This window comes from Pleuronectes platessa, chromosome 1, assembly GCF_947347685.1.
Source record: "Pleuronectes platessa chromosome 1, fPlePla1.1, whole genome shotgun sequence".
Classification (NCBI taxonomy): Eukaryota; Metazoa; Chordata; class Actinopteri; order Pleuronectiformes; family Pleuronectidae; genus Pleuronectes; species Pleuronectes platessa.
The window spans coordinates 30,796,475-30,809,264 of record NC_070626.1 but is presented as its reverse complement, the minus strand read 5'-3'; the positions used below and the strand labels follow the sequence as shown (position 1 = coordinate 30,809,264).

Sequence of the window (12,790 nt, the reverse complement as noted above, 5' to 3'; positions counted from 1 at the left end):
CAATCCAGTTCTATCAGACCATAATTTAATAACCTTTGATTTTTCAATAACTGAATATATGCCACTAATAAAAAATTCATTTTCTAGATGTCTACCTGATAGTGCTGTAGCTAAATTTAAGGAAATAATCCCAATTACATTTAAACCCGTATTAGCAGTAGATATAAACAACAAATTCTTTAAAACCCTGAGCTCCATTGAGATCGACCACCTCGTCGATAGCTCTGCAGACTCATTACGATTAACATTAGACTCAATAGCGCCTCTAAAAAAGAAAAATGTCAAACATAGTAAATTAGCTCCATGGTATAATTCCCAGACAAATGAGTTAAAACAATTATCAAGAAAACTAGAAAGGAAGTGGCGCTCCAGCAACCATGTTGAAAATCTAATAGACTGGAAGAATAGTGTTAAAGAATATAAAAAGGCTCTCCACAAAGCAAGAGCCGCCTACTATTCAAAACTAATAGAAGAGAATAAAAACAACCCCAGGTTTCTCTTCAGCACTGTAGCCAGGCTGACAGAGAGTCACACCTCCACCGAACCCAGTATTCCTCGATCCCTAAATAGCAATATCTTTATGACCTTTTTTAATGATAAAATTCAAACTATTAGAAATAAAATCAACCATCTCCTGCCCTCAATTGGCACTAATACCCTCCCAACAACAGAGATCTCAGAAACGGCTGAGAATCCTACCCATTACTTAGACAGCTTCTCTCTGATCACCCGTGATCAGTTTACCAAATTAATCTCAGGTTCTAAACCAACAACCTGTATCTTAGATCCCATTCCTACCAAATTACTTAAAGAAATTCTGCCCCTAATTGATAGTTCGTTACTTAACATCATCAATCTGTCATTATCATCAGGTTATGTACCACAGTCTTTTAAAATAGCTGTCATCAAACCCCTACTCAAAAAACCCACCCTAGACCCAGAGGTTTTAGCCAATTACAGACCAATATCTAATCTCCCCTTCGTCTCTAAAATCTTAGAAAAAGTTGTTGCCAATCAGCTGTGTGAGTTTCTCCGGGAAAATAATATATATGAAGACTTTCAATCGGGGTTTAGAGCCAATCACAGTACAGAGACAGCCTTGGCAAAAGTCACTAATGACCTTTTAATAGCCTCAGATCAGGGACTTGTGTCTGTCCTCGTTCTGTTAGATCTCAGTGCAGCATTCGACACAATTGACCATCAAATTTTATTACAAAGACTCAAACAGTTAATTAACATTAATGGAACCGCCCTTAACTGGTTTAAATCGTATTTTTCTGATCGCTCCCAATTTGTGCAAATTAATGATGAGTCATCTGTGCGCACCAAAGTTAACCATGGTGTTCCACAGGGCTCTGTGCTCGGCCCAATTTTATTCTCATTATATATGCTTCCACTAGGAAACATTATCAGGACACACTCGGTAAATTTCCACTGCTATGCGGATGACACCCAGTTATATTTGTCAATAAAACCTGAACAAAGTAATCAATTAACTAAACTTCGAACATGTCTCAAGGACATAAAAACCTGGATGACCCGCAATTTTCTCTTATTAAACTCAGACAAAACAGAGGTTATAATACTTGGCCCCAAACACCTTAGAGATGCATTATCTAATGATATAGCTGCGCTAGACGACATTGCCCTTGCTTCCAATGAAACCGTCAGGAACTTGGGAGTGATCTTTGATCCTGATTTATCCTTTAATTCTCACTTAAAACAAATTTCTAGGACCGCTTTTTTCCACTTACGTAATATTTCCAAAATTAGACATGTCCTTTCCCAAAAAGATGCAGAAAAACTAGTCCACGCCTTTGTTACATCGAGAGTGGACTATTGTAATTCATTATTATCTGGCTCCCGCAGTAAGTCGTTAAAGACTCTACAGCTTGTCCAAAATGCCGCAGCACGTGTCCTGACGAGAACAAAGAGAAGAGAGCACATTTCTCCAGTATTAGCGTCGCTACACTGGCTTCCAGTTAAATCTAGAATAGAATTTAAAATTCTCCTCCTCACCTTCAAGGCCCTTAATAATATGGCGCCTTTTTACCTTAAAGAGCTGTTAGTACCTTATAAACCCGCTAGAGCACTCCGCTCCCAGAATTCAAGCCTACTTGTCGTCCCTAAATTCTCTAAAAAAAGAGTAGGAGCCAGAGCTTTTAGCCATCAAGCCCCTCGGCTGTGGAATAATCTACCACTTTCAGTTCGGGAGGCAGATACCATCTTTTCATTTAAGAGTAGACTCAAAACCTTCCTTTTTGATAAAGCTTATAGTTAGAGCTAATTAGTGCGCCAGAACGTTACTTGTTCTATTTTATGACACATGACACACGGAGCTTCTCTTTCCAGCTTCTCCTTCCTCTTCTCCATCCCTATCCCCCTTCCCCGGAATCCCTTTGCTTTATCACCCGCAGATCCAGGGCCTCTGTGGCCGCACCATGGATTGCGGTTTGTGGATCGTACACCGGGGGTCGCGGTGGTGGATCCATTGTGGCGGATTCTGGGCTGATCGTGGTGCTGGTGGCGGACCCTGTGTCGCGTTGGCATTGGGCACGGGCGGTGGACCAGGACCGCGGTGGTGGCTTGTGATGGGTCCTGGTGGGCGGCGGTGGACGGTGACTGAGGACTGGAGTGGCGTCTGGTCTGGATGGTGGATCGTGGTCTAGATGGTTGCTGAGCATGGACTGTGCTTGCAGCGGGACTGCTTGGCATGTCATGTTGGGGTTGTCCTTCGGGATGTCTACCCTCATCAAATGCTGCTAGAGACTTTGATTATTGATGATGTTCTCTTACACGTGGCATCTATTGCACTTCTGTCCGTCCTGGGAGAGGGATCCCTCACATGTGGCTCTCTCTGAGGTTTCTACATATTTTTACCCTGTTAAAAGGGTTTTTAGTAGTTTTTCCTTACTCTTGCTGAGGGTTAAGGACAGAGGATGCCACACCCTGTTAAAGCCCTATGAGATGAATTGTAATTTGTGAATATGGGCTATACAAATAAAATTTGATTGATTGATTGAATTTGAATGGCAACACTGTATGTCAGCTGATATCAGCAGTGCGGGCATTCCAGAGGAAACTAGAGCTCTACAAGGGTGACTTACAGGTAGGCTGTTTAACATTGGCTGCAACACATCTTTATTTTATTATGCCATTTTTGTCATGCCATTTTAAAATAATAACAATACTATTACTACTAATTACTATTACTACTAATACTACTACAACTAATATTAATAATAACAATAACAACAACAACAATCATCATCATCACCATCCTCATGATCAGAATCATTGTCCTAATAACAATAATTTGAAATGCCAATAATAATGACTATTTTTTTATTGTTATGTACAGGAGGAATTGCTCCATTTCCCCAAACTTTTGGAGCAGACCAAAGAAAAAGATGCTTGATTGAGAACTTCAGAACATGATTTGATGACTTCATTCTTGGAAACCAAATCCTTGTCAGAAATGTGAGTGAGTTCACTTCAGAGGCGAATCAGGTATTCCCCTGGATCCAAGCTGCAGCACTCCAAACTGAGCTGATTGACCTGCAGGAGAATATCACACTGAGGGAGACTCAGTGTGACGTCATCACCCTGTGGACAAAAATGGTAACTGCGGCCAATTTCCCCCTGCTGAATAGGATGGCAGTAGCCTGGATGCCAGACGAACTTAGCCCCGCCCACAACAGATTTGGTCGGGCAGTTCGGTCTGGGGTCGCTCCATTGGGAAAAAATTATGGCTGGACCGGGCCAATCAGATTGTCAGGGCGGGCTTTATACGTTGATTGACAGATGATCAACGGTAACGTAATCAACCTAGTCATCAAAGTGCCCTCGGGTTGAATTCGTTTTCACCAAACATGCCTGCCGCTGGCGAGCTGAGATGTGTAGATGCTGCCATTGAGTCTGTTTTAGAAGACATCGACAGCGCATTCATTTTGAAAGAGGAACACAGAACGTGGAGGCGACGCCAGAGCACCGCGCTAATCCCTATCGCCCCGGCGCTTGGCTGTTCACACCGGACACTGAAGCGACGCTGAACCGCCGGGCAGCGCTAATAATATCACCCGTTGATCCAGTAGGTCGCTGCACGGCTTTGTGCCGGTCACACCGGAGGCTGAAGCACCACGCTGCGCCAAGGCTGCCTCGCGGTGCTTCAGCCTCCGGTGTGACCGGCAGTGTTGCCATAGTTACTTTGAAAAAGTAACTTAGTTACTTTACAAGTTACTTGATTTTAAAAGTAACTAAATTAGATTACAAGTTACTTGATTTTAAAAGTAACTAAGTTAGATTACAAGTTACTTTATTAGTTACATTCAGCAGCTGCCGACAACACCCCCGCCGCCTCAACATAAAAATGACAACCGGTTTGGCCAACACTAACTTTATTAGACACCGCCGGAGGCCCCCCCCCCCCCGCGCGAACGGAGGGTTCCCCCAACGGGCGCTGTAGCTGAGGTGATCCGCGAGAAGAGCCCGACACACGTCCAGAGTCGCTGTCGCCGACCGTCGTACCCGGTCCCCTCCAACCGGTCCCCGCCTTCCGCAGCGCCGACGGACACCGCCCCGCGGCATACTAGAAGGAAAGCCCCCACACCGCGGACGAGCACCTCCCCCCCTAAAAAAACGTCGAGGAGTGCCGCACACCGAGCCTCCGGCTGCGTGGTGAGGAGGGCGACGGGGCGACTGCTCCCCCAGCCGCAGGACGTGCCCAGCGGGCTAACCACAAATACCGAAATAGTAACGCAAGGTGACTTGGACAAGTAACTTTAATCTGATTACTGGTTTGGAAATAGTAACGCGTTAGATTACTCGTTACTGAAAAAAGCGGTCAGATTAGAGTAACGCGTTACTAAGTAGCGCGTTACCGGCATCACTGGTGACCGGCACAAAGTTTTAACATGGGAGTGGATGGGAGCCAGCTGTTATTTAAGGCTTGGCGCTGCGCTGAAGCGTCCGGTGTGAACCCGGGTTAGTAAATAACTCACAATGCGTTGCTTAGCATACGTCACATACTACGTTGCTCTGATTGGTTGTAGGTCTATCCAATTGAGCGAAGAGGAATTTTACTTCCTGGTCAGTTGAAACACGCCCCATAATTTTTTCCCAATGGAGCGACTCCAGACCGAACTGCCCGACCAAAATGTTGTGGGCGGGGCTAAGTTCGTCTGGCATCCAGGCTAGGATGGCAGTGCACATCCTTACAATGTTTGGATCCACATACAGATGTGAATCTGCATTCTCAAAAATGAACTTCATCAAAAATCAGTACCGGAGTCGCCTAACCAACGAGACACGTGCATCAGTGTGTCTCCCTGGCAATCACACCATATCAGCCCAGGTTTGAAGCATTGGCCAAAGAAAGCAGAGGCCAATTCTCCCATTAAAGGGGACATGTGAGAAATGTGAAATAGTTTGTTAAACAAAGCACAAAAATGGGCTGTCTGAAGGCTTTTTGTTTTTTTTGTTTTTTTATCTTGAACAGGGTTATGTTTGGTTTTATTTAGTTATTTTTTTTAATATATGCCCAAATTAAAATTATATTTTTATTTTAGGAAATTTTTTTTTTTTTAATAAAAAGGAAATGTTATGTTATAAAATGTTGTAAATGTTATACATACGTTATGTTATGATACGTTATCGGACGTACACGGTCCCAATAAATGGCCCCTTGAGTCACTGAAAATTTTTTTTGTGGCCCCTCATCATTTCTACTTGAGTACCCCTGATCTAGAGGAACAGGGGCGTTGTTAGGATCATGAGACATCGGGGGCTTAGCCCAGGGGCGAACATTGACTAAGGGGGGTCCGGGGGGGTTGCCCCGGAGAAAATTTTGCACGTCAGTTAGTTAAATCCATCAATCTGGTGCAGTAGAATAGTTAAAATAAAAATGTCAGTCCTCAAATGCCTGCTGATTGGATGCAGACCATTGGGTGTGTGTCATGTCTCTCTGCTTTTTTGTCTTTTACTTAATCAGTTGCTAAAAAAGAGAGCATCAGTCCTAGCTTATCTTGCCTTACCTGGCTTGGTTTGTTATAGCATCATCAGATACAGTATGGTATTTCACCGCAAATTAGCATACAACTTTCACAGCTTTCCTCACTTAGAGATGGTTGCTATCTATGCCAACGCAATGTGGATATGCTGCCCGTTCTATGGCCAGGGGAGAAACTTACGGAAGCGTATTGCATTCACTAAAAAAAAAAAAAAAGCTCTGGGTAAAAAAAAAAAAAAGTTAGGAAAACAGGATTTTTCCTGTTTTTCGAACTTTTTTTTTTTTTTCCTGTTTTTCCGAGATAAATTCCTGTTTTTCGAACTTTTTTTTTTTCTGTTTTTCCGAGATAAAATCCTGTTTTTCGAACTTTTTTTTTTTTTTCCTGTTTTTCCGAGATAAATTCCTGTTTTTCGAACTTTTTTTTTTTCTGTTTTTCCGAGATAAAATCCTGTTTTTCGAACTTTTTTTTTTCTGTTTTTCCGAGATAAAATCCTGTTTTTCGAACTTTTTTTTTTTCTGTTTTTCCGAGATAAAATCCTGTTTTTCGAACTTTTTTTTTTTCTGTTTTTCCGAGATAAAATCCTGTTTTTCGGAGTTAAATTTTCTCCGGAAAAGGCGTTCCCTTAATTCTTCCTGAAGCTCTCACACGCATGGATTATGGTTGCTGCTGCATCAGACCGACAGTGCTAAATGATTTCGAGTTCAACGGTGTCAATACAGGTAAGGAAAGTATTTGGTTACATGTAAGATGCCAAATTCTGTTACGTCTTTTGACCACATGTAACAAAAGAGAGCGAACGACTGTGACGGCAACCTGTCTCCCTTAAGGCACGATCCAGCTAGCTGTGTTCGAGCCCCTGATTATAAGCTATCTAGTATTTTGATGAAGTTACATTTTGCATGGACGTTTCGCATAGAGCCCTTGTTCAGCGTGCTTCATGCAGTGTTGGGGAGTAACGGAATACATGTACCGGGGTTATTCGGATGATATTCAGAATACAGTTACATTGTTGAAATCAATGGATAACATGATGGTAGCCTCCTTCTCTGTTTCACGAGTTTATACACTCTCTAAATAAATCTATGGAAATGCCGCAAATGCCGCTTGTAAATCCACCGGAGGCAAATCCCCCAGGATGCAGCTGAGAGCCCCGGCCGGCGGCGGCGTTAAGAAGCCTCACCGCTATCTGCCCAGTACCGAGGCACTGAGAGAGATCCGTCGCTACCAGAAATCTACGGAGCTGCTGATCCGCAAGCTGCTTGTTATAAATAACAACTACAAAAGTTTAAAGATTACATTTTCATGTTATCATCTTAAATTTGTTCATATTTGTTGATGCAAAAAAAATGTTCATAGATTCTGCATTTTCCTACATTTGTACAGAACCAGCAATGGCTACATCCTCAAATACACCCCAACCACAAGATGAAGGTCTGAGGAAATTTCTTCAGAGTCGGGGTATTCCTGAGGAGAATATTCAGAAAATGCTGCAGGATCGTGTACGTCTCAGAACAGGGAGAGGATAATTTCAGCACAGAAATAAACAATAACAATAGTTTATAGTTATACTTCAGGTGTATTTTTAAGCCAGTCTCTTACACTTAAGTTAACGATGTTTGTCTTGATATGTTGTTTTGTTTTAATTACAGATTGATACCTCAGTAGTTGAAGAAATTGATGATGACACTTTGGCTGCCTACATTCCAGCATATGGTGATAGAATTGCTACAAGGCGGTTCTGTATGGAAAAAAAGACAACAGGTGGAGTTGATTCAAAAAGACTGTCCATGTTTGAAAAACTAAAAAGAAAAATGTACACAAAAAGCAACAAAGACAGGCATCAAGATTCTGAGGAAGAGCATTCTAACATGCATCTAAGAAATAACAGAAGGGCCTCAAAGATGACAAGAAAAATAGAGATAGGCTGGATAAATGATAAGAGACAGGTGAGAAAACGCAATGGTGGAGGAACCAGACTTCTTGATATTTCCAAGACAGCCACAAAGAAAGACATTCTGTCACATGCTAAGGGGCTATTTTTCCCAAATGAGAAATCGATACATGGAATGTGGGAAGAGTTTAGTCACGATATTGTCGACTTTCAGGAAGCAAACCTTGAAGACAGTATTAGTGTGAGAGAACTCTATGAGGCACAGAAATTTGGGGTGTTAAGATTTTACCTTTTCACAGAGCATCTGACCAATAGAGAAGACATCACAGAAATGGGAGAGGGAGCTGATAAACAGACCGACGAAGACAAACAACAAAAAAAGACAGCAGAGAATGTTGAGCAGCTGACACAGAAAACACCAGACAGTAAACAGCAATCACACACTGTGGAAGAAGATGGGCAAAGTACCAACAAAATGTCAGCGTTAGTCTCTACTGCATCTGAGATTATCGATCTTACATCTTTGTACAATACATCGGAAGTCATTTTTGGCACTATGCAAGGTGACGCATTTTTAGGTGTTTTCGATGATACAGTCCCATTTGAGCCTATCCTCCCAATAGAAGACGCACAAATAAACACTGACACATTCACCTCAACTCCTATTCATTCTGAAACAGTTCCTGCTGCCTCACGAAGTCCTTCTTTTGAACTTTTGCATGTGACTGTGAAACTTCACAGAGTAAATCTCTTAGAAGAACTGATTACTCAATTCAAGGATGAAGACATGATTAGCTACTCTGTGAAATACAGCTTCATTGATGAAGTTGGTGCAGATGTGGATGGTGTGTCCAGGGACGTATATGCTGCATTCTGGACAGAATTTTTAGACTGTGCAGCAGAGGGTGCAGATATGAGGGTTCCATCGCTGTCCCCAAAATGGCAAGAAGAAGAATGGAGATCTCTTGGTAGAATAATGGTCAAGGGATTGGAGGACCATGGATATTTCCCTTTTCGGCTCGCTCAAGCCTTTACAGCAGCAGTCACATTTGGTGAACATTCGGTCTCACCTGATTTACTGTTTGACTCCCTGATGTTGTATCATAGTCAGTCTGAGCGTGATCTCTTGTCCACTGCTTTGCAAGAGGCTCTAGTTGGTGATGATGAAGATGAGTTCCTTGATCTTATGGATCGCATGGGAGTAAGAACAGTACCAACACAAGAAAACTTGAAGGCTGTGCTTCTTCAAGTGGCCCACAAGCAAATAATCCAGCAACCGAAATATGCACTAGATAACATTGCAGCAGTCGCAGGGCCAACTCTCAGGAAGTTTTTCCCCAGTGTGCTTGAAATCCATAAGATGTATGATGATCTTAGACCAACAACGCGAAAGGTGTTAAAGCTGATCACAGCCTCTCCAAATACAGCATCAGAGAACCAAAGTTTGCGGTTTTTACATCAGTACATTAGGGGATTGGATGAAATAGGCCTCCGGAAAATATTAAGATTTATGACTGGGTCTGATGTCATCTGCGTTAAGAAAATTGAAGTCATATTCACCTCGTTGGAAGGGCTGGCACGGCGGCCAATTGCACATACTTGTGGCCCAACTTTAGAGCTGCCGTCAACTTACAACAGCTATCCTGAGCTTCGCTCTGAAATAGAGTCTATACTGTCCAGTAACTCCTTCACAATGGACATTGCATAGGAGTGCCTCTATCACTCACTCACATGTACACACTTTTCCCTTTCTTGTTAAATTTTTGTACGGTTGTAGCCTTATTGGAGCCGACAGTCAAGATCCAAACAGTGTGATTGTGAGACAGAGTTAATGTGGGGAAGATGTGGTAATTAGTTCAGGAGCTGTATTATGAGCTCGGGGGGGGGGGCTTTTTCTATTTTATCGAAACAGTCATCACCTCACTTAAACTGTTTGTAACAAATGGTTTATGAACAGTATGTTCATGCACTTGAAGGACTATTACACCAAAAAACAAATGTGCACATAGTTTGCAAAATAGTTTACTGCTTTGCGTACTTTTTTCAGCTAAATATACAGCTCAGTACAGTTTTGTAGACAATGTGAAAGTGTTTAAGTGATACAAAAGACATCATCCTCTAAACCTTTCTGATGTTGTTAACAGGAAGTATTTTGTGCATTCTGTTGTGTTAAGGTGTCCAAGGTTTTACACTGAAGTAGAGTTGAAATATTTTGGATGTGTTGTTTTTGAAAAATGTTGATGTTTATAATGCCTGAACAGGCTGGGCTTTTCCATGTCACTAATTTCGAATTTCTTGAATTATTTTGAAAAGCTTTTCATTTATTTTATAGTGTTATTAATGACACTCTACAGAGCATCTGTTGAACCCTGTGATTCTATAAAGAAGCTAGACCTATAAACAAATTGAGCCTTTTACAAAAGTCATGTTTTGCACACATTTTGTTATTTAAATGACTAAGAAACATCTATTTCAAATTTACTTTGATTTACGTTGTCTGTTATCAGTTGGAGAAGAATATTTTTGGAAATGGTTCTCACACAGTTGCAATTTTTTCTGAGAAATTGTAATTGAATTGGAGCTTCTTGCTCATGTTAGCTTTTATTACTGGCTGTGTTTGTTTGTTAATCTCTTGAAATATACATTAAGGAGTACCTCAAAAGTGTCCTACTGTTTATACATAAAAAGCATTGGTTTCTCTCTTGTTTTGTGATCAAATTAATTGTGCTTTTACTACAGATAAGTTTAACTATCCATTGCCACAAATGGTACTTGACTATTTATTGTAAGCATTTATTTGTTCTAAAACTGGTTGACCCTTTCTCACAGAGCAGAATTGCTGACTTTGGATAACAGCAATGGATACAACTTATATTATCCATCAAATCCCTTCACAAATAATCTTTTAAGGAGACATTTCCCTGTTACTTATTGTTGTGATCAGATGCTACTGCATGTTTTATACACTAAGTGGCAGCAGTTGTTAAATATGAGTTATTAAAGAAGCAGAAAAGATTAGAGTAAGAAAACACAAAGATGCACATATATGCTGCTTAGGGCATCTTGCAATAAAGCTACTTTGGGACTTTAACTAAGCCTCATCCTTCGAAACACGAACATAACAGCTAGAAATGTTTATGTGACCAAACATGGTTTAATTGAAAAAGGAAAAAAATCTAGGCACACTTTAATTAGTGTGGAAATTAGCCTTTATTTGTTGATGGTGTCATGGTAACCACACTGCCAATGAAAAAGATATTAGGATGACAGACCACATTTTATTAGGCTACATAGGCAAGATGGCCTGCTTTTATTCAAACGATAAAAGATAGTTGAATTATCAGCAACAAATAATAGATAATAATATATTTCAACACCTAAGATCCTCTACATCACCAAATGCTATGTCATTATTTGGTGGCAGTTGAAATATCTTGATGAGAAAGACACAAAGAGGAAGGAATTTCATAAATGCTTAAATAGTGTATAAACACTCAATCACATAGGGGAGAAATTAAACTAAATTAAATTATTCTCTGTATTACCAGGTTTGTCTGATGCCACACACCACTGGAGTTTTAAAGTTTCAGCCCATAGACACCCATCATCATAAGATATTATAACATGTTTGATTTATGGATGATTATGCAAGAATAACCACAGTGTGTCAGATGACATTCAGTCATGCTACATAGTTCCACAATGAGGACAAATTTGACATTTTTTGTAAAGCAGAAATGTGAGACGTTTATTTTCAGGACAGCCCCAGTGACCTTGTTGAGTATATAACTTTTCCATAATGATGAATGAAAAGAGATGATATGAAGCTCAGAGAGGAGTTAATTATTCATTACTTAGAGACAATACATCTGTTAATCATTTAAACTGAAATTTGCAGTCAACATTACATTTTCCACCCATAGAAAAAATGCAAACATAGCGTTATTTTGTTGAAGATGGGTGCTCACATTCAATCATCTGATCCAGTACAACAACTTGTGATTATTAAATATGGGCATATATGTAAGCCCGTAAAAACTTATAAAGCTCAATTGCTTCCTCTGGAGAGGTGGGTGGATGAAGATTTGTTTCTGCCATGACAAAGCAACAAACGTCAAACACAGTATTGTCACAGGGACACGGTCCTCTCTGTAGGCATTCCTCCCTGCATGCCTGTATCTTCTGTTGGGATACCTCTTTAAGGTACTCTCTAGCACCAAATAGTTGGGGTATGGTGTACATCATCACCGGACGTCCTCCTGGGGACACCGCATTTCTGGATGAGCGAATTCTGTGAGTGTTCCAGAGGTGAACAACATCCTGCAGTTCTCTCTAAATATAAGGGAAAAGAGTGGGGAAGTGAGAAAATTAGTAAACGTGGCAAACCATCTGCAGGCAAAATAAATGGTTATTGTCCACAATAGAGCAGGGGTTTTCACAACATTTTCATTGCATATACCCTGAAAAGGGTGCATGTTAATTGTAAATAGCCCAATCTATGTTATTGTTAATATTTTTGAAGTGTCTTTCTGTTATTTTATTGCGTAATATTTGCTCAATTTAAAGTCATACAATTTCATTGTATGACCTCCAAAGAGGCACAAGTTCTTACGGTATTGTAAGGTGTTGTACGGTGTTATTTAAGGAAGGCTCAAATAAACCACCAAAACATGAGTTAGAGTCTCGATCATCTTTCGGGGGATATGCTGCATTAATCCTCTTCGAAAATAATTAGTCTTCAAATGTGATTTTTGTCCCAAGCCCAACCACAACTGTCTGCAGTGGGGGAATTTTACTACATTTACTCAACGACTGTAACGTACTTAAGATACAATTTAGGTTCTTGTCTTGAGTATTTGCATTTAGGGTATTTTGTGCAACTTTATTCTTT

General features: G+C 40.7%; 2 protein-coding genes across 2 annotated transcripts in view; one reads left to right on the top strand and one right to left on the bottom strand.

The window, feature by feature from the left end:
- Positions 1-6,474: 6,474 nt before the first annotated feature.
- LOC128459293 (uncharacterized) lies at positions 6,475-9,607 on the top strand. The gene is made up of 3 exons (XM_053444566.1): positions 6,475-6,727; positions 7,392-7,507; positions 7,658-9,607. The coding sequence occupies exons 1-3, from the start codon at positions 6,658-6,660 to the stop codon at positions 9,605-9,607; spliced, it is 2,136 nt and encodes a 711-aa protein (XP_053300541.1). The 5' UTR covers positions 6,475-6,657.
- A 1,465-nt stretch (positions 9,608-11,072) lies between these two features.
- LOC128442687 (uncharacterized) overlaps positions 11,073-12,790 on the bottom strand; it is a 3,414-nt gene continuing 1,696 nt past the window's right edge. The window contains exon 2 of the mRNA XM_053425255.1: positions 11,073-12,231. Coding sequence (XP_053281230.1) covers positions 11,905-12,231 — 327 coding nt within the window. The 3' untranslated portion in view covers positions 11,073-11,904. The remainder of the gene's footprint in view (positions 12,232-12,790) is intronic.